Below are 21,017 nucleotides of genomic sequence, written 5' to 3'. Positions count from 1 at the left end.
ACAAAGAGGCGGGTCGTACCTAGAATCCCGCCCTCCCTGAGGCGGGGCCTGTGGCGCGCGGGAAGAAGCGTAAACGGCGGCGGGAGCTGGCTGTGCAGCCGACTGACCGCGTCCCTGCAGGTATTGCTTCCCTGGCGCCGGCTCCGGCGTCCCCACGGTCTCCCCGCGGGGCCGAGCGAGAGCGGGAGGGTCTCGCTGAGGGCGGGCCGCGGGGTCCCGGCACAGCTCCGGACGGCGTGCGTTTGCGCGCTCTGCGGCTCCCCGCCGCGGCGCCGTGCGGCCTCCTCCCCCCCAGGCCCGCTTTCGGCTTTCCGGCCGAGCGCTTGGTCCCGTGCGGCCTGGGAACGGGGCGGGGGGTGGGGGGATGTCCCCTCTGGTTCCCTCGCCTCGGTTTTCTACCCTGGGCGACCCTCTCCTCCTGGCGGCCCCAGCCGCCTGGGAAGTGGGTGTCTCTCGAAGCCCCCTGACCCCCCAAGCTGTCCACTTGCCCCGGCAGCTTCTCCCGGGAGGCCGCTAGCCCTGGGTAGCTCCTTCCGCCGCGCGACCCGGCCCCTGACTCTCCCCGAACGCCCTCCAACCCCCACTAAGCGGGGGCGGTCGCGCCGTAGGGTCGGCCCCTCGATTTCCTCTGCCTGGGTGTTCCATTTTGCTCTTTCCGGACCTAGCAGTAGAATAAACTTCCAACAGCCGCGGCTCAGCGAAGCATTTTAGGTGAACCTGCAAGGTGTTACATTAGAGGTCAACGCTAACATCCTTTCCCACCACAGCGTGCATTTTTAATGGTTAGCAGGGCTCCTGGCTCATAATAAGTGTTCAGTACACCTTTCCTGCTGTAATATTCAGTTCATTACCGACGATTTTCAGCTTTCCTCTGTCTTTGGGTAAAGAACGGTGCCCGACGGATTTGTGTTGCTCCATCAAGACTCGGGAGGATGAAAGTCATTACCTGCGAAATAGCCTGGCACAACAAGGAGCCGGTGTATAGCCTGGACTTCCAGCATGGCACCGCCGGGAGGATCCACAGACTGGCGTCGGCCGGTGTAGACACGGCAGTTAGGGTAAGTGGGGCGGAGAGAGAAAGGCCCTGAGAAGCACTACTGAGGGTGCATTCTCCATTCTTTTCTTTGAAACAAAAGTCAACAAACTCAAACCAATCCGTCATCTAGCCCAGAGGGATGAATTCTCAGGGCCTTGAGTGAACCATGAAAGCAAAAGAAAGCTTTGTTCCTTGAGTAATGTTTCCCAGATTGGTAAACGGGAGGCTCATTATTTTTAAGAATCCTGAGCCAGTTCCTGTTGGGGAACGGTTTGCAGGAGAAAGAGGAAGGAGGGAGGGCAGCAAGCCATGGGGTTGCTGGTTTATGTTTCAGAGCAAAGTTCCATTTTATGTTTCAAAAGAAAAACTATTTTCTTACTGAAACTAAGCACAGTGTTGTTTTAGTAAGCACAGATTGGTAAGTGCTCACTGTATGTTTCCCCGAATGAATGTTTTGGTATCAACAGATCTGGAAGGTGGAAAAAGGACCCGATGGAAAGGCCATTGTTGAATTTTTGTCCAATCTTGCCCGCCATACCAAAGCTGTCAATGTCGTGCGTTTTTCTCCGAATGGGGAAATTTTAGCATCAGGAGGAGATGGTGAGTACTAGTATTATCCTTCAAAATTCCTTAGAAACCAGATACCTATGTGTCTCACGTTAAACAGTGAGATTTGAGCTAGGTGTGATTAAAGAAAAATTTTTCTTTTAATGTTCATTTATTTTTGAAAGAGAGAAAGTGCAAGCGGAGGAGGGGCAGAGAGAGAGGGAGACACAGGATCTGAAGTGGGCTCCAGGCTCTGAGCTGTCAGCATAGAGCCCAACCCGACGCACAGCTCAAACTCACAAACGATGAGGTCATGACCTGAGCCAAAGTTGGACGCTTAACCGCCTGAGCCACGCAGGTGCTTCTGTACCACTTTTTCATTTTAGGGGTCATTTGACCTCAGTGTGTCATTTAGATAGCTCAGTAAAATAGCGTTCTGGGGAGCACGAGGGGATGGAAGACAGTAAGTTTAACCCGAAAAGACCTGTTTGACAATGGCCCCTCCCCAACTTTCGCCAGGATCCGCTGCCCGGTGGAGACAAGTAGGAAGGTGCCCACCATTTTGTCAGAGTCCCAACACACCTGTCCTGGCTTTGATTGCTAGTTTAGTATCTAAGTGATCACAGCCTTTCCCACATCTCTTTGTAATTAATTGATTCGCTGGGGCAGTATTGTCTGAATGATCCTCTAAATTATCTTTGTTTCCTGGGAATATATTGACTCCTATTTTCTGCTTGTGTTTACGTGGCATAAAGATTGCCTTGAATTTGTAGATTTATTTGGGATACGTTGCCATCTTCACAATATTAAATGTTAAACCCATAAAACTGGGACTTTTTCCTAAGCAGTTTACTAACTCGTTCTTCCTTTTTCCTTATGGTTTTACTAAAAAGTAAATTGTTTTCCCACGCTTTGACACCAGAACAGTCTACAAGTTAGTACAAAATAAGACAGAAATCACAGACTTTGCAGGAGGAGGAAAGACACCTGGTTAAGTTCAGTGCCACGGTGTCCAGGGTGTTTGTGTACAGAGGGAAAGGTGGGAAGTGGGGACTGTCCCTGGGGGAGGCTGACAGGCTGTCTTCTGAGAGGGTGTACAGGGCAGCACTTGTTGGGCAAAGCCCTTTGGCTTTGGGGGCCCAGAAACCTGTTAACGGTGGAGAGCGTCCACTTGTCAGTGTCAAGGGTGATCTCCTTTCCACCAAGCTCCTGGGATTCCGGTGCACTTGGAGTGAGAACACGTGTGCCCACACAGCTGGTGCGCTCATTGTCCTACTGGCATTCAGAGGGAGGCCAAGAGGTGCTCAGGCTTAGGTGGTGAGTTTGGGGTCAGAGCACAAGGGCTTATAGCACTCAGACAATTGATGACGTCAGGCCAAGATACCTGCTGCATCCGTATGTGTAGCTAATGTGTCCGTGGCTTACTTTGTGCAAGGCATTGTGTTATAAGTGCTTTATGCATATTAACTCATTTAATCCTTGAGACAGCCCTATGAGATAGGTATGCGGTTACCCCCATTTTACAGGTCAAGTGACTGAGGAGTCAAGATGCTAAGTCCTGCTGAAGGTTACACAGGAACCATTTGCCAGTCCTTGCTGGTGGCTCTTTGTGGCTCTTTGTTTTTTCCTATTCAGCCATTCATAGGTTATGCCTTAGGATTTTAGAGGTTGGTTTTTTGTTGGTTTTTTTTTGGTTTATCTTATTTGAGAGAGAGGGACAGTGTGCACGAGCAGGGAAGGGGCAGAGAGTAAGGGAGAGAGAGAATCCCAAGCTGGCTGTGCACTGTCAGTGCAGAGCCCAATGAGGGGCTCCAACTCATGAACCGTGAGATCACGACCTGAGCTGAAACCAAGAGTCGGACGATTAACCCACTGAGCCACCCAGGCGCCCCAGATTCTGGAGTTTTAGATCAGAAGACAAACCTGTTTTTCCTGTCGAAATTCTTAGAAGTCCGTCATTGTGACCGTACTGTCTATTGAACAACATAAATAGGACTTCAAGCCCTAAAAGCCCAGAAATGAAGGAGCATACAAAAAGCGTGGCTTATCTTTCACTGAATCACTCCACAGATGCCGTCATCCTGTTGTGGAAGGTGAATGATAATAAGGAGCCAGAACAGATTGCTTTTCAGGATGATGATGAGGCCCAGCTGAACAAGGAGAATTGGACTGTCGTAAAAACCCTGAGGTAACTTGGACAGGGACCATGGGAGTGCCTTATCTAACTGCTCTGAGAGCATTAAACTCACATGCATTTTTTTATTAAAAAAAAAAAAAAAATGTTCTTTTGAGTAAGCTCTATGCCCAACATGGGGCTTGAACTCACAGCCCTGAGATCAAGAGTCCTATGCTTTACTGACTGAGCCAATCCAGGCGCCCTGCATTTTGACTTATATCTTACTTAAACCTTTTACTTACACAAGGCAGAGATAAGAGAATCATTTTAAAAGCTAGAAACATGATTAAAATGGATTTTATTTCTGCTGTAAAATTTTCTTTAGTCAGATTGAATCAATTACAAAGATACAAGTACCTCTGAAGGTGGTAGATTATAGCTGCAGCTAATAGAGTTCCAGTGGAAATTTCTAAAATCCTATTTTTTAAAATATTTTTTTAAACTTTGAGAGACAGAGTACGAGCAGGGGAGGGGCAGAGAGAGAGAGAGAGAGAGAGAGAAAGAATCCCAAGGAGGTTCCACACTGCCAGCGCAGAGCCCAACATGGAGCTCAAACCCATGAAACCGTGAGACCATGACCTGAGCTGAAACCAAGAGTCCGTTGAGCCACCCAGGAGCCCCCCCTAAAATCCTATTCTCGTGTATGGTCTCTGAGTTTGCTTACAAGTTTTTGATGTTTTTTTCTTTTTCTTCTTTGGATTGTAGAGGCCACTTGGAAGATGTGTACGATATTTGCTGGGCAACTGACGGGAATCTAATGGCTTCTGCCTCTGTGGATAACACGGCCATCATATGGGATGTCAGTAAAGGTAGCCAATACGTTTCTGTTCTTGTCAGGGGGAAGGACTTTCTAAGGGTCTAAAAAGCTAACCTACTTGACCTTTCATGGCATAAGAGTTTCTTTAGTGAACTAAAATAGGTATTTGGCTCAGTAGGGTAGGGATTAGCCTCCTGTATCATGGATCCAACTCAGAGTGGTCACGTGTATGAGGTTTTCTGAGTTACTGGTGCCAAAGCAAGGTCCATCCCACATGCTTGGGGGTGTAGACATGTTGGGGGCAGGGCTAATGCCTGCCTTTGCAGAACTTAGGATCTCAGGAAGTTTAGCACGTCGTCATGATGGGGCATTGAATGGTCAGTGTTGGGAGAGGTAGGAGCTGGCATCCGTTTGAGGAGACAGAGGACAGCCGAGGACACCTCACTGCTTTTACAGGACCTGTTTTCTGTTTGCAGAGACAGGAGACACGTGAGAAGTTATAAAAATTGCCGTGAAATGCTTTGCCTGCCCTTTTTGCAGGCTGCGGATTCTCCCCCAGCCTGAGGGCCCTGGTGGGGGAGTCAGGGCGGAGTGGGCATTCCACCACGCTGCCTGCCCATCCGGTTTATCCACTCAGTGACAGTCTCTGTCCGCTTTAGGTCCCTGCCACCTGCCATCCAGTCAGACCCCCTCTGTCTCACCTCACCTCTGTCATGTTCTACCCAGTCCCTGACTTGGGCAGAATCGAGGGCTGGCGTCCCTGTCTTCTTCTCTTCCCCACATCTGGCCATTGCCCTGGATAATTTCACCGTGTGCGTGGACAGTCCACCCAGCAGCCCCCTGAAGCCAGTTGTAATGACCTTGAACGTTGCCGGGTCTTGATATCCTCCATGATCGTGGCTGCCATCTAACGGGGTGTTAGTAATGATGGCGCTGGGAAGGGGCCGCAGAGTGAAAGGCTGATCGGAGAAGGTTGCTCCAAGACTTGAATGCGGGAGGGAAGAGGCTCCAGCCTGTGGGAGCAGCCAGTGCAGAGGCCCTGCGGGGAGCTGCTTGTGAGGCAGGACAGGTCCCGCAGAAAGTCCCTCTTCAGAAAACCCTACTCACACACTGACCTAATGATAGCAGTTGTGGGTTAAAAAGCCTCTTGTGGGGCACTTGGGTGGCTCAGTCGGTTAAGTGTCCCCAACTCTTGATTTCAGCTCAGGTCATGATCTCATGGTTCATGAGATCGAGTCCCATGTTGGGCTCTGCGTTCACAGGGCAGAGCCTGCTTGGGACTTTCTCCCTCTCTTCCTGCTCCTCCCCTGCTCATGCTCTCTCTCCCTCAAAATAAATAAACTTTAAAAAGAGGGGCACCTGGGTGGCTCAGTCATTTGGGCCTCTGACTTTGGCTCGGGTCATGATCTTGCACTCTGTGAGTTTGAGCCCCACATCGGGCTCTGTGCTGACAGCTCAGAGCTTGGAGCCTGCTTCGGATTCTGTGTCTCTTTCTCTCTCTGCCTCTCCGCCTCTCATGCTCTCTCTCGCTCGCTCTCTCTCTCAAAAATAAATAAACATTAAAAAAATTTAAAAAAAAAGCCTCCGTTGTAAAACTCAGGGTCGTTTGAGAAGATGCTGTCACTCGGCTGCAGGCCACCTTACTCTCACAGACCCCCAAAAACACTGGCAAGAAGGCGAGGGGGAAGGAAAGTTAGCCTGAAGCACCCTCGCTGCATTTCACATGGAGGGCGGGTCCCAGGGTCACAGGAGTGTAGACCCCTCTGCAGAGAAGAGCCATTTGAGTTGTTTTTGTTTGGTTGGTTTTTTTTTATTTAAAAAAAATTTTTTTTTTCCCAACGTTTATTTATTTTTGGGACAGAGAGAGACAGAGCATGAACGGGGGAGAGGCAGAGAGAGAGGGAGACACAGAATCGGAAACAGGCTCCAGGCTCTGAGCCATCAGCCCAGAGCCCGACGCGGGGCTCGAACTCACGGACCGCAAGATCGTGACCTGGCTGAAGTCGGACGCTTAACCGACTGCGCCACCCAGGCGCCCCTTGTTTGGTTGGTTTTTAAGAATGGCCAGGGTTCCGTAACTGCCTCTGCATTTTATCTGGGTAATCTTTGTGTGCTGCTGGTTTTCTCTCTTTCCACAGTCCCTTTTCCATCACTACTGGCTTTGCCCGGCCCTTGCCTCCCGCCTGGCCTGCTGTCCCCTCCTAACTAGTGGTACTTCCTATGTCCTCTGTGACCCTCAGTCTTGTCTTCACGATGCAGGTCACTTCCCAGCCGAGTGTTCCTCTTGGCCGCACCTCGAATTCCCAGAACCTTTTCCTGATACATGAGGGTCGCTGTCACATACCTCCTGTCCTCGTCTTGCCGTTTTGGCATTGGACCTCACCCTGTAGACTTCTCAGTGACCCGTTGTTCCGTGTGCTGAGGATTGGCTTACAAAACCTCCTTCATAGCCCCCCTCACCCTGCCCTGTAGGGAGAGCTGACCTCAGCTCGTGCCTTGCCGACCCTCACCGTGGCCTCTTAGCTGCCCCGTCTATACCATGCTCAGCTGGCTTGCCTTTTGATGGTGTGTCCCCCCCCCCCCCCAAAGCAGCAGGCTCCTGGGGAGTGTGGGCCATGTAAAGTCCCCTTTTTCCCCCAAGAGCCTGACACGGCGCCTGCTAAATGACAGGAGGGTATGAAGGGCACAATACTTAAACTGTACTTTATTCTGCTTGTGCTCCAGTAGGCTTTAGTAAAGCTGTCATGTGCTTTATTCGCAGGACAGAAGATCTCTATCTTTAATGAACATAAAAGTTACGTCCAAGGAGTAACCTGGGACCCCTTGGGTCAGTATGTTGCCACCCTGAGCTGTGACAGGTACGTCAGGATTTGGCAAGTTGTCTTCTCTGCTGGCTTGAAATTTCCTGCAGAGGGATTTTCATCACCATTTACCGATCTGAAGCCCGGTCTAGCTTTGCTTCTTGTTCTTGGTTTCATGTCAAGCATTTGGTTTTACTGTTACTCTTCCACCGTAACGTGAAAGTGGAAACTAATTAGGGCAAGTGCCTTATATGTAGTACTTAGCAAATCTTTATTGAATGGGTGAATGAATGTAGAGGGAGTTTTGAATGGCATTTGAATTTCACGGACAACATTTGCTTATTGTAAGTGAGCAAGAGGCAAGGCAAGAGGGAGAGAGAGAATCTTGTGAGAGGCAGAAAGAGAGAGAAGCGGGGCTCGTTCACAGGCACCGTTTAAAAAAAGTCTTTTATAAATACGACTTCTGTAAAAAGGGGTTGCTAGTGGTTGGGTTGGAATTTTCCCTTCCCCTTCCCTTCCCTCCTCCTTTCTTTCTTTAAAAAAGAAAAAAATTTAACATTTATTTTTGAGAGGCAGAGCATGAGCCGGGGAGGGTCAGAGAGCGAGAGAAACAGAATCTGAAACAGGCTCCAGGCTCTGAGCTGTCAGCACAGAGCCTGACACGGGGCTGAAACCCATGAACTGCGACATCGTGACCTGAGCCAAAGTTGGACACGTAACCGACTGAGCCACCCAGGCGCCCCTGTTTATTTATTTTTTTAGGTTTGTTTATTTTGAGAGAGAAAGAGAGGGGGAATCTCAAGCAGGTTCTGTGCTAACGTGAGGCTCAAACTCACAACCATGAGATCATGACCTGAGCCGAAATCGAGAGTGGGACGCTTAACTGACTGAGCCATCCAGGTGTCCCTGGGTGTTTCTTGTTTGTTTGTTTGTTTTTAAAGATTTTATTTATAAGTAATCTCTACACCCACCGCAGGGCTTGAACTCACAACCCTGAGATCAAGAGTCTCCTGCCCCACCAACTGAGCCAGCCAGGCATCTTTCTTTCATTTTTTGATTATAGTTTACTACTGCAGTCATTTCAATGACTCCATTTAAGTTAATGTAAAAATAGAATATTTCGTCTTTCCCGAAAGAAGGTTTGTTGTGGTGTTTACTGGCATCATTCATTTAATCGTATTCTTGGAACAAAGAACTAAGAATCTGAGGTGGTGGGTGTACTACTCATCAGTCAAGGTCATCCTTTTGAGTATTTTTCCAACTTCTTTTAATCATAACATGTTTGATTTCAGACGGCCCAGCAGTGTGGACGAGTTAGTGTTTTTGAATCGAAGCATCTCCTGTTACATTCCACGTACATTTATTTTCTGATCTGTATGTTTTATTCGGGCAGTTGGGAGTGAAATGACTTGATTAGCTAGTGGGAATAATACGAATTAGCAAGAAGCAAATTTATCTGTTGGTGTTTTCCTGACTTGCAAATCCCTGAGGGTGAGACCGTTCGATACAAGAGAAATGTCACTGCAGTCCTACAAACTGTCCCTGGGCCAAGTGTCAAGGCCTGAAAAGGCGAGGCCTGATGAGCATCTTACTTGACAAGTTGAAACACTCGATAAAAAGTGAAGTTCTGGTCCGTTTCCTCACTTCATTGGTGACCTCCTCTGGGTGGTTTGCTTCTGTCATAATGAGTCAAGTGGGACAGTCATAAATGGTCTCGGAGGCTGACCTGGTCTAATCGGCCTGCAGTTTTGATGCTAGATTGTTTCTGTGTGGAACACTTTGTTCACTAGAAGAGATCAGTCAGAATGTTTTTCTTTCTTTAGGATCCTCAGGGTGTACAGCACCCAGAAGAAACGTGTGGCTTTTAATGTCTCAAAGATGCTGTCTGGAATAGGGGCCGAAGGAGAGGTATGAAGTGTTGACTTTCTGTGTTAGCAGTGCTTCAGGAAGTCACGAGCTCCTCCGTGTCCTACAGCTAAGTCCCTGGTCTCAGGCACCTGACGCTTGAACTACCGTGCGCTTCCTCAGGTCCAGCCAAGGCTCAGTTAGTGTGTTGGGCTGGTCTGCATGGAAATGGGGACATCCGGGGGCCAGGGGAGAGCTGCCGATGGTGGGTAGAGGCGTCCAACCCCAGCTCACTGTGGAGTCGCCTGGAAGCATTAAGAGACATGTGTGCCTGCCCCCCATCCCCCAGGCGTGTGTGATTCGCTTGGCTTGAGGTAGGCAGGGCCTCTGGGATTCTGAGGTGTAGGGAGAGTCACGAGCGTCTGACCGAGGGGGACCCGGCACTATGCCGCAGGAAGGTGGCAGCGGGCAGTAGGCCGTCTTGGCAGGTTTAGAGCGAATGCTGCCTGCAGGACTGTGGGGACCCAGCCAGCGGTCCTAGAGGAATCAAGACCATGGAGGCAGGCACTTAGACAAAAGGGAGCAGGTTGGTCACTGGAACCAAAAAGGGATGCGGTGCAAACCTGGGCCTCAAGCAGCTGGCGGGGCCAAGCCGGCCACAAGCTGACAAAATGGGGAGCTCATGTACAGTAAGGAGGGTAACGCTGGGTCTTTGGGTCCTTGAGACTTAAATGCTTCATGTTTATCCAGTGGCAGTGAGTGGGAGCAAAAACCGTTCCACGCAGGTGTTCGAGAAAGGCTTGAAAAGATGGGATTACCAGTTTAAGAGCGGACTAGTTTATAAGAGGTGTTCATTAAGTTGGAAATTCTAAGTGGACGCACACATCATCCTGCTTTTCTCCCCGGTCTCATTGTCCAGACACACCGCTCTTGACAGTGCACGGTGTTCTCACGGAGGCTTTTTAAAAAGAGAACTGTAGAACCACACACATGCACATAGACCTGTATGCACATACGATTTTCTGTAACGCAGGTGGGCAGTTAATCTTTGTGAGCGATCACTCTTGCAGTCTGGAGTGATTTGATTTGTAACATATTTCCCCTGTTACGCGAGTGTAATAAATGACACTATATAAAGACAGAAAAAAAAAAGGAACTGGTAAACCGTTATTGTGAATGTAAAGATTTGGATTAAAAAAAAAAAGATTTGGATTAATGTTTAAACTTGTGTGCCACAGGTCAGAAGTTACCGGATGTTTCACGACGACAGCATGAAGTCATTCTTCCGTAGACTCAGTTTTACCCCTGATGGGTCTTTGCTCCTCACACCAGGTGGGTTTGACAAGCTTCCGATTTGAGGCGTGATGGCCGCGGTGGGTGATTCCAGTTGCCGCTTGTCAGCTCAGTGAATCCTGATTAAAATAGCGACCCCCCAGCTTGTTCAGACATTGAAACCTCCAGGGGAGCTTCAGGAAGCACTGGTCCCCGGGTTCCACTCCCAGAGACGGTCTGATTGGTCCGGGGTGTGTGTGGTCTAGGTTTTGGAATTTAAAAAATTTCCAAGTAGTTCTGATGTGCAGAGAAGTTGGGGAGCCACTAGGCTAGTGTGACAGACATTTTGCTCTTAGATTTAACTTAAAAAAATGTTAATGTCTTTTCACTAGGCATGTATGTAGAGGTCATAGTGCTAAAGCTAAAAGAGGTTTATTGTTTCTATTCTCAGTGAAGCAGTCTATTGTGGCAGGGACAAGTTTGGTTGGAATAACTTGAGTATGAGGAAACCGCAGAATCAGCAAGAACAAGACAGGTTCATTGTCTATAGGAAGGCATGATGTTAAGCCCAGCAGCGTCAGCCGGGGCACTGATTGCCAGGGTGTTCTTAGAAGAATGTCTTCTGCTCTCCGTGGCTCGGGTCCCATCTTTTGTATGAAGGCGATCACCTAATGCAGGGCTGGCCCAAACAGGAGGGCACAGGTCAGGTTGGCCGCTAAGTATTCCAGCCCGGTTGGGCAGAGGAGGCCTGAGAGGGTGTGAATTGTACATGCATACTTGTGATGCCTTAGGACATTGGGGATCATGTGGGAGTGACATTGGCCTGGGGAGGGGGTGTCTCAGGATCAGCAACAGGTGGTTGCTAAGTATATTAAAAGTTGCTTACTAAACTCAGTGACAAATCTTTACTAAATGACCACTCTAAAAATATTGTGTTAGAATCAGGTATCAGATGGATGTCTGCTTTTGTCATTATTATTCTTGGTGGTGTTAATACATGCAGGAAGAAGAGAGAATGAAATTACAAAGATTGGAAAGAAGAAACCTTGGTGTTAGGATTATGTTTCTAGAAAATCCAAGAGATTTAAAAATATCAGAATAAAAAAATCTGATAAGGTGGCTGGATACTATCTATGAAATACTTAAAAATCTTCTATACTGGAATATGCACTTAGAAATATAAAAAGAAAAATTATTCCATTCATAATGCAAACCCCACAAAACATGGGAAAAAAATTTAATAAAGGCACAAAGCCTTTATGAAGACTAGAAGATCTTATTGAAGATTGTAAAACAAGTTCTGAACGAATAGAGATCTCAAGTTCTAAAAATTAACATACGCATTGATTTCCAATTAGGATCCTATTAGAGGCTTTTGGTTTACTTTTAGTTGGACAGCATGCCAGCTCTGTTAGGAGAATAAATGCTGAAGAATAGATTTAATTTTTTTTAAGTTTATTATTTTTGAGAGAGAGCATGAGCAGGGGAGGGGCAGAGAGAGAGGGAGAGAGAGAGTCCCCAGGTGACGTCACACAGTCAGCATGGAGCCTGATGAGAGGCTTGAACTTAGAAACTGAGAGATTGTGAACTGAGCCAAAACTAAGAGACGCTTAACCAACTGAACCACCCAGGCGCCCCAAGAATAGATTTAAAAGTATGAAAAATAGGAATACTTGAGCAGGCACTTTCCTAAATGTCAGCAGATACTACGGTGCCACTGTTATCAAATCAATATGGTTATTGGTATAGGAATAAACAGATTAGTAAACCAGAACAGAAAATCCAGAAATAGATCCTGAGATAAGAAAATCTGATATAGTGGGAAGAATGAATTATTGAGTGAATGGTGCTAGAGTGTCCAGCTGTCTGGAAGAAAATTCTATTGGACTTTTAACTTACGTATGAAAATAAATTCCGGGTGAAGTCAATACTTAAATCTAAAAGGTGAAAACGTAGGAGGACATCCTAGGGCCAGGGAAGACAGACGGAGACAGGAATCCTGGAAGCTCTGGAACGATGGGCCTGTTTGCGTTTGACGGTGAACTTTTGTATGGTGGAGGCCCAGTAAGCGAAATCAGTCAGCAAGTGATGGAACTGGAAAACACCGTTTACGAGACAGGAAAGAGAGAGCTTACGTGGGTCACGTTCAGCGGCTCTTCCAAATCGATGAGAGAAAAAGAAAAACCCAGAAAAAAAAGATGAGTGAAAGAAACAAGAAGGCAGTTTGCAGAGGAGCAAATTCACGTGTTCAGCACCCACAGGGAAAGGTTTGGACCCTCAGTGATAGAGAAATACAAAATAAAGTGACCTACGATTAGGGATTTCTTTATTCTCTTCAGACTAGACAAAAGTGCAAATCTCCCTGGCTGATGGGCATGCAGAATGTGGGTATTGCTGCAGGAACATGAATTGTTACAGCCAGTTTAGAAAACAGTCTGGAAACCGTTAAATACATGTACCTTTCAGCCCATCTGTCCCCACCCCCCACCGTCTTCGACTCCGTCTTTAAGAAATGAAAACCTAGTACATAAAGGTATATCTTCCGCGATATTTATTGCAAGTATGGCTTCTAGTCCTGAAGAATAATACCGATGAACAAGACGGGTAGATGAATTACAGCATTTTCATGCCAGTGAACATGGAGCAGCTAGTGAAGATACATCATCCAAGTTAGCTTTCGCGGGTGGTTGACCGAACAGAGCAACAGAAACGAAGGTATAAACGAGATCCTGTTTTTGTGAACTAGGCTAAAAGCCCCACCCTCTGAATATATACGCGATGGAGTTGTAACTGGGTGTTGGTTGTGCGAGCAAAGAGGAAAGAGGACACAGTGGTTTGTTCAGATGGCGGATGTGGGGCTGGAAGGGTGGGCTGAGTCGAAGAGACTACTTGACGGAGTCTCTGTCCACCCTTCCCCACCCCCCAGCGGAGACGAAATGGTCACATGTGAAATGACGTGTGTGTGTATCAGGAAAGATACTGCTGTATGGTTGACAGTCATTCTGTGGCCAGGTCTGGCCTGGTTGTAAGGTCATCCCAGGGTGAGTGTGTGGAAGAGCTCAAACATGGGCTCCCCCCAGAGCAAGGTCAGCTACTTCATGGGTTGGGGGTGCAGTGGAGGCCTGGGTCTCCCAGCAGCCTCCTGGCCTCATCAGGCTGGTGGGAAAGGCTAGTGGCAGGCCCTGGCTGGCAGCCAAGCTCAAATCCAGCAGACACAGTGGGGTGATACAGTGAGAGCGCTTCTCCAGCAGGAAGTGACTGGCCTCCCAGACGGAGGCCTGCCCGGTTCTTCCTGCCCGGGCCTGAAGCCCCCCCCCGAGCAGGTGGGCCGCTCAGGGGGATGTGACAGGTGGGTAGAGCTGGAATAAGAGCTGAGCCCAGCCTGGGACCGTGTGTATTTGTCCTCAGTCACAAAAACACTGTCCAGGGCACATGGCTATGGGGAGAAATGTTTTACAGGCCAGGGTTGGATGCTCTTGAGTGTGTCTTCTTTCGTCTAATAAAACCTCAGCTCTCTCTCTCTCTTCCTGCTTCCCCAGCTGGATGTGTGGAGTCTGGAGAAAATGTAACAAATACCACCTATGTTTTCTCCAGGAAGAATCTTAAAAGGTATGCAGTGGAAGAAATCGTTGAAATGTTTACCCTTTGTTTTTGGTGAGTAACGGTGCCCTTTTCTAAGAAGGTCATGACCGATCTTTTAGGCCCATCGCTCACCTTCCCTGTCCTGGCAAAGCGACGCTTGCAGTTCGCTGCTGTCCTGTCTACTTTGAGTTGAGGCCGGTGGTGGAAACAGGTACGTTAGAGCCATGGTGGTTGTGTTAGGTCTTCGCCGAGGCAGGTCACCAGGCTGCGGGGGTTGTGATGTGGGCTTTCTCCCGTGGGGGGCACAGCTCTGTGGGTTTGGTGCGGTTGAGTTACCGTGAAGAGCAGGAGCAAAGCCCGAGGTTATCAAAATTGTCCAGTGTTCATCCTGTCTAGAATATGCTGTCTTCGCTTCACCTTTAAAGGAATGAGAGTAATTTTTTTTAATCCAGAGCAGATTGAAGGTCGTTCAGTATCCGTTTCCTATGTAGTAAAATTTTTTTTTAGTTTTTTTTTTCCCTCAAGGTTTTTCTCATTATCAGGGGCTTTAGTCGGATTCTGATGGGCCTTGGTGTAATTTTCTCAGGTTTCTTGTGCTTGGGGTTCATTGAGCTCTTAGATCTATGGGTTTATAGTTTTCATCACCTTTGGGGAATTTCAGCCGTTACAGTGTCAGATGTCTTTTCTGTCACCCCCCTTCCTGCCCACAAGGGGCTCCACTTACATGCGCGTTAGGCCATTTGAGGTTAGTCCCGGGTTTACTGATGATCTGCTTGCTTTTTTCCTTCTCAGTACTTCCGTTTTCTGTACTCTGTGTCCCATGTCTCTACTTAACACACTCCATCCTTCCTCCTCTTGAACATGTAGGATAGTTTTTGTAATAACTTTTAATGACTTTGTGTACAAAGGATTTGTTTTGATTTTTTTTTTCCTTCATTGTGGGTCATATTTTCTTTGCATGTCTAGTAATTTTTCATTAGATGCCGGACATTGTGAATTTTACCTCCGTGGATGCTGGGTATATTTTCATAAATATTCTTGAGCTTTGTTCTGGGAGGCAGTGAAGTTACTCGGAGACACCGTGCCGCTTATCCTCGTTCAGTGGGACCACGGCAGCATGTGGTCCAGAGCTAATTTCCCCACTGCAGAAGCAGAGCCGCCTGAGTAATCGGTGCCCCGTGAAATAGGTTTCCCACTCTGGGTGGAGGAACACGCTCTGTCTGGCCTTGCGTGAGCTTCGGGAATGACTCTCTCTTTCCTGTAGTTCTTGCTCTGGCCTCGGGTGGTTTCCTCACTTGCAAGTGCTGATCAGGGCTCAGCTGGAGACCTGAGAGGGCCTGTAGGTCTGTGCCTGTGAACTCCGGCTGCCCGGGCCTCCCTGCTTCATCCTCTACCTCTCCCTCTCCCGGGCCTGGCAGCTCCAGGCAGCAAGCTGGATGTAGGATTTCCTCCTTGACTTCCCATCCCTCAGAGAACACTGTCTTCAGTGCCTGATGGTCAGAAGTCTTGGAAAACATTATTTTGTAGATTTTGCCTGGTATTTCAGTTGCTTCAGGTGGGAGGGTAAGTCAGGTCCCTCTTCCTCCAACGCTGGAAGCAGCTGTTTTAAGCTTTTTAATCCTTTCATGTGAATGAATGTAATTACCTGGAAGCTTGAAATCACCTTAATAAAATGTTTCTAGGTTACCCTTATTTTTCCTATCAGAAAGGACTTGTTCTATTCACAGGTTTTTTTGTTTTGTACCCCCACCTTTTTGGACCTTGGGTGCCCCTGAGTCTTGGATCAGGACACGGTGTCCTCATCAGGTCACGTGTGGTTGTCCTTTATTCCCATATAAATTAAAGGACTGATTTTTTTTTTTTGTAAAGCACACAGCAAACTAGCCTTCAGTAAAATGATGTCATTTCCGTCTCCTGAGAGAGGGCTTTTGGGAATTTGTTTCCTCTGACTTCTGTTTTCCGCCCTTTGTCCCTGTTTTCACCCGAGCAGACAGAGCGTCACAGGAGCCGGGCACGGAGCTGGTGCACCTGCCCTACCGCCTGGTGTTTGCTGTGGCTTCTGAAGACTCTGTGCTCTTGTATGACACCCAGCAGCCGTTCCCTTTTGGCTACGTGTCTAACATACATTACCACACCCTGAGTGATGTCTCCTGGTGAGTGGCCGGTGGTGAGGGAGGGTGGGCCTGGAGTAGAGCCTTGGGGCAGGGAGCATTCCAGCGCTACAGGTGGCTTTTTTGGCCGGTGTTTACCAATTCTTTTTCTTTTTTTTTAATTATTTTTTTTAACTTTTTTTTTTTTAAGTTTATTTAAAACTATTTTTTTTCTGGGGTGCCTGGGTGGCTCAGTTAGTTAAGAATCTGACTTTGGCTCAGGTCATGATCTTGTGGTCCGTGAGTTCGAGCCCCACATCGGGCTCTGTGCTGACGGCTCAGAGCCTGGAGCCTGCTTCAGATTCTGTGTCTCCCTCTCTCTGCACGCTCCCCTGCTGGCTCTCAGTCTTTCTCAAAAATAAACCCTAAAAAAAATGTTTTTTTTTAACTTTTTTTCTAAGTTTATTTATTTTCAGAGAGGGAGAGCGAGCACGCATGCATGCCCATGCAAATGGGGGCGGGAGACAGAGAATCCCAAGCAGGCTGCAGCGGAGCCCTGATGTGAGCGGGGCTCAAACTCATGAACCTCAAGATCGTGACCTGAGCTGAAGTCAGATGCTTGACAGACTGAGCCACCCCGGCACCTCTTACCAATTCTTTTTAAAGGAAAGCCGTTTCTAATTTGCAATAATACTGCTTCCTATTGTAACAGAAACATCTGAATGATGCCATTCAGTTGCCCCAGGGGTTCCTCTGATTCTCAGACTGAGGGAGGGGGTACCCGTTGGGCTCCCTGCTTGTTGGGGGCTTGCCAGGCCCTCTGGGCTTGCAGGAAGCCCGCACCCATGAACTCCTGGCACCCAGAACTGCACCCAGGGAGTCACCTTGTGCTCCGCCTCCTGCCGGTGGGGTCTTCCGAGCCCCTGGGTTCCTGATTTGTGCCCAGCTCTGCCTGGGCCTGCTCCCCCACCGTCTCTTCCTTGCTCTTTACAGCCTTTTTTCTCCTTTTCGTTTTATCTTGGGGGGAGAAAAACCAAAAAAAGGAAAGGTCCTCACACTTTCATCCAGGTGAATTCAATGACAGTCCTGAGATACTGTGGTGCCTGGGAAACCAACCACCCAAAGCCTATGATTTTGCTTGAACTGCCATGGTGTCACTAGTCATGAGAGCCTGACGAGGGGCCCAGAGACTTGGGTTCGGTTTCTAACCTTTTGTCCTGTTTGGGGAACAAAGGTCCAGCGATGGGGCCTTCCTGGCCATTTCTTCCACGGATGGCTACTGTTCGTTTGTGACATTCGAGAAGGATGAACTTGGAACACCTTTGAAAGAGAAGCCGGTTTTAAGCGTGGGAACTCCCGATACAGCAAAGAAAACGAAGAGTCAGCCACACCAGGGGTCTTCGCCAGGCCCCAGGCTAGTAGAGGGGACCCCCAGCAGCCCCTGCACACCCCCGCCTCAGGCAAGACCGTCTCCAGCCCCAGCAGCGCCTTCCGAGGAGAAGAAGGCCCTGCAGCCCAGCACGCAGAATCCCAAAGCACCCCCATCCCGGAGGGTCACTCTGAACACGCTGCAGGCCTGGAGCAAGACAACACCCCGGTAAGAACCTCCGATGGAAGAAGAAATCGTCACTGCGGTTTGCCAACAGGAAGCCACCAACCTTTAATGGGGGAAATGCCATAAGTACTTCACACTGCTGCCGGAGACCTTGCTAACCGTGACCTCCGCTGCGTCCCCACTTCTGCCTCTCAGGCCGGCTCCAGACCCCTGTGCGCGGCCTATAGACAGTTGGCCACAGCCTGCCCTCTGGGGCCGTTCCCACTGGCCCTGCCTCACCCTTTGTACCGTAATCTCTAGTTTGCCCCTGGAGGCCAGGGCCCTGAGCACACTCTGCCCTAGGGGCCTCTCTGCCCTTACCTTCCTCCGGGAGCCCCAGCCATCTGCGTCCCTGGTGACACTGGAGTCTCCCTGGATGTCCCTGCAGCCCTTCCTCTGTCATAACATATCACATTCAGTAGCAGGAGTTTGGTTAGGCTTCTGTTTTCCCTGTTAGGTTATCAGCCCCTTAAGGCAGGAAGCGGCTCCCCAGTCATCACCTGTTTTCTCCTGCCCAGAACAGTCATGGGCACTGAGCAGCAGGCGGGAAAATGAAAGGAACACCTTTAGGCACTTTTCACTGCATCTGTGGACTGGCTCATGGTAAGCAGTGTCTGGTCTGATCGTGTCCCCGGGTGATGCTGCAGGTGTCTCCCTTTTCACGTCACTCTGGCTCCTGAGCCCGCCTTAGTTCCCCGCCGGTGCTGCAGACAGAGCCCTTCTGTTGTGCACGGCAGCTGGGGTCCAGGGGTCTTCCTAGGACTGGAAGTCCCCCGTCTGACTCTGTGGGAGTCCTGGGGAGGGAGCAGATGACAAGCACCACGTGTCTCGCTTCCTCTGCCCTGCCCGGGACTTCACTCGCCAGTCTGTAATCTGGATTACATGTAGCGTTCGGCTCTTCTCGGGTGTCTGAGTTCTGCAGACTAGCAACGTTTTTTTTGTTTTTCTGTGTTTTTTGGTGGAGGAAGGGAGTGGGAAGGTGTTCTTTCAAATACTCTTATGAAACCTTTCCCCTCTTAATTTCTTGGAGTCGTCTTCTGTTGTAACTTAAAAAAAAATAGTTGTTGAAAAATAAGATTGGATTTTAAACAAGAACTGTGTTTCAGAGCTTTCCGTAGTAGAAACCATTGTCAGCTAGCCTTATATATGTGGTGTCCAGTGATGTGTTCAGCATACCACTGCAGATCAACAAAACACGGGTTTTGAAACTTTTAGGTGACTAGCGATTGACTATCATAAGCCTAATGGTTGAACTTAGTACATGAACATAGTCCTTAGTTACTAAGTGGGCACATTGACATTTAATGTCTACATGGTATGATTAGCTGAAAATTTTTAATGTTTCTTTTGGGTAGTTTTGAAATTTGGCATCATCATAAATGATTCTTAGGATACTAATGAACCTTGTACCTCTTTCCTACTTTTTTTTTTAATTAAGGAGGATAAATTTACTACCCTTAAAGACAGAGACTCCACCAAATTCTGTACCAATTAGTATAATCTCCACCCCTTCCACAGAAGAAACTGAACCAGGTAAGTGATGCTGTTATTTTAATAGAATTCAAGATATTCTTTCTCTTTTGTTCTTTTGGAAATTAACCACCTGATTTTCAGTCAGTTCTGAGAAAGCAGGGATGTATCTTATTAGACCGTCATTCAGATTCACTGGCTGCCTGTTTGTTCTCGGCAGGGAGAGTACCTTTCCACGCAGGCATTCAGGGAGCTGAGTAGGTGGCAGGTTCCGGAGGTGCTGTAGGGTCAGGGTTCTCCACCTGGGCACTATTGACAATCTGGGTCAGATAATTCCGTGTGTGGGGGCTGTCCTGCAAGTGTGGGGTGCTTAGCACCTCTGAATGCCGATACCCATTTCTCCCCCCCACCCCTGCCCCAACTTGTGACATTCTCCAGTGTCCCCACACATTGCCCAGGTGAGATCGCCCCCAGTTGAAAACCACCGGATCCTTTCCCTTATGTTCAGATAGGACCCTTGGTATCTTGTCTGGGCACAACATTTATTTTGTGAATATCAGCTCTTAATTTTAAGCAAATGTTCACTTACTTGCCAACCTGCGCTTGTTAATGTTCTAGGGACGCCCGGGGACCCTCAGGACAGTCCTCCGGAGCCCAAGCGGCCTCGGCTTGGTGAACACAAAGGAAGTTCCCAAGGTCTGGAGCCTTGAGGAGATCTGTCTGCTGCTCGAAGGCTGCCAGGTCTGGGGACCCCCGTGCACAGAGAGGGGGTGCTAGGCCGGGGACACCGGAGACCAGTGGCAATAGGCGGAGCCTGATGGATACTCGTGAATTGTTTACTGTAACAGAAGATACACACGGACCAGTTTTTCTCCAGAACTATGTTTGCACTTGTATTCAAGACACATGCTTACCTCGGAGCAGTGAACGTTTTCATAGACCGGATCTTCTTTTGAGTTTCTGAAACTGGAGCGGTTCAGCCTTGTCTAGTGTGGAACAGGGAGTCCGTCCTTGAAACACAGGGAAAGTGCAGATGCTTTGCGAGCAGACCCTTCCCAAAGCTGGCATGAGAGAGGAGAAAGTTATTTGAGAAGGTTTATTCTGCTGATGTTCCCTTCTGAATAGTTGGTTTTTAGGAGTTAGTTTCCTTTCTGACTGTAAAGGTAATAAAAATGCTTGTGCTGGAAAGCTAGCGAGAATAAAGTAGGAAAAACGGGTCCGAGATGGGACTCTGCCACCCTCTTCCTGCTGGAAGGAACCATGTTGCTATGTTGGCATATTTATTTCCTTTTTTTTTTTTTCCCCAGGGAGAGAGTGGAGATTTCCCTTTAGAGTTTGGTATCCAAATAGGTTAACTTTTCAGATTGATTTTTCAGAATAAAAGAACTTTTCCTGAGCAGTTTTTGCCTCTGCCTTTGCTTTCCCCATCTCCGGGTTGAGGGTGTGTTCTCTCCTGCGGGGAGGGAACCAGAGCTGGGGGCTGGGCGCGCACAAGGTGCTGGCCACAGGAGGCAGTCCCTGGGAAACGTGCTCGCGGTGGCTGCTGGTCCTGCGGCAACGGGGTGGAACCCCCGTCTGGAAGCGCCCGCTGCTGCTTCTCACCCAGAGGAGGTGCTACCGTTGAATTTCAGGATGTGTGACACCTGCCACTTTGGCATAGCGGACACCATGAGTTGTGCAAGCGAGGCCTTCCCCCCCACCACCCCTGGCGTTCTTCCCAGTCTGGAAGAGACGGAACCCCAGTCAAGTCTGACGGGAAGTGGCCAAGGAGTGGAGGAGTGTGCCCTTTTGAACTCAGGTCAGCAGCAACAAAGGAAAGAATTGGAAAGAGGATCAATTTGTTGCTTA

General features: G+C 48.7%; 1 protein-coding gene across 2 annotated transcripts; it reads left to right on the top strand.

The window, feature by feature from the left end:
* On the top strand, window positions 1–20,568 carry CHAF1B (chromatin assembly factor 1 subunit B). 2 transcript variants are annotated; one of them, XM_040483960.1, is made up of 14 exons: window positions 1–120; window positions 865–1,058; window positions 1,504–1,636; window positions 3,653–3,770; window positions 4,464–4,567; window positions 7,277–7,373; window positions 9,140–9,224; window positions 10,400–10,493; window positions 13,973–14,042; window positions 14,135–14,226; window positions 16,006–16,168; window positions 17,340–17,702; window positions 19,138–19,232; window positions 19,788–20,568. In XM_040483960.1, the coding sequence occupies exons 2-14, from the start codon at window positions 933–935 to the stop codon at window positions 19,877–19,879; spliced, it is 1,632 nt and encodes a 543-aa protein (XP_040339894.1). In that variant the 5' UTR covers window positions 1–120; window positions 865–932; the 3' UTR covers window positions 19,880–20,568. The 2 variants fall into 2 exon arrangements, with proteins under 2 accessions (XP_040339894.1, XP_040339895.1); XM_040483961.1 differs by lacking the exon at window positions 17,340–17,702.
* Window positions 20,569–21,017: the final 449 nt, after the last annotated feature.

Source organism: Herpailurus yagouaroundi, unplaced genomic scaffold (genome assembly GCF_014898765.1).
Source record: "Herpailurus yagouaroundi ecotype Mexico unplaced genomic scaffold, PumYag 162, whole genome shotgun sequence".
Classification (NCBI taxonomy): domain Eukaryota; kingdom Metazoa; phylum Chordata; class Mammalia; order Carnivora; family Felidae; genus Herpailurus; species Herpailurus yagouaroundi.
Note: the sequence above shows the minus strand (reverse complement) of the source record. Positions and strands in the feature narration are given on the sequence as shown.

Coding starts and splice junctions, on each gene's coding strand:
- CHAF1B (XM_040483960.1), top strand. CDS start 933: ATGAAAGTCATTACCTGCGAAATAGCCTGGCACAACAAGGAGCCGGTG. Junction 7,374..9,139: donor GCCACCCTGAGCTGTGACAG/GTACGTCAGGAT, acceptor TTCTTTCTTTAG/GATCCTCAGGGTGTACAGCA. Junction 17,703..19,137: donor TGGAGCAAGACAACACCCCG/GTAAGAACCTCC, acceptor TTTTTAATTAAG/GAGGATAAATTTACTACCCT.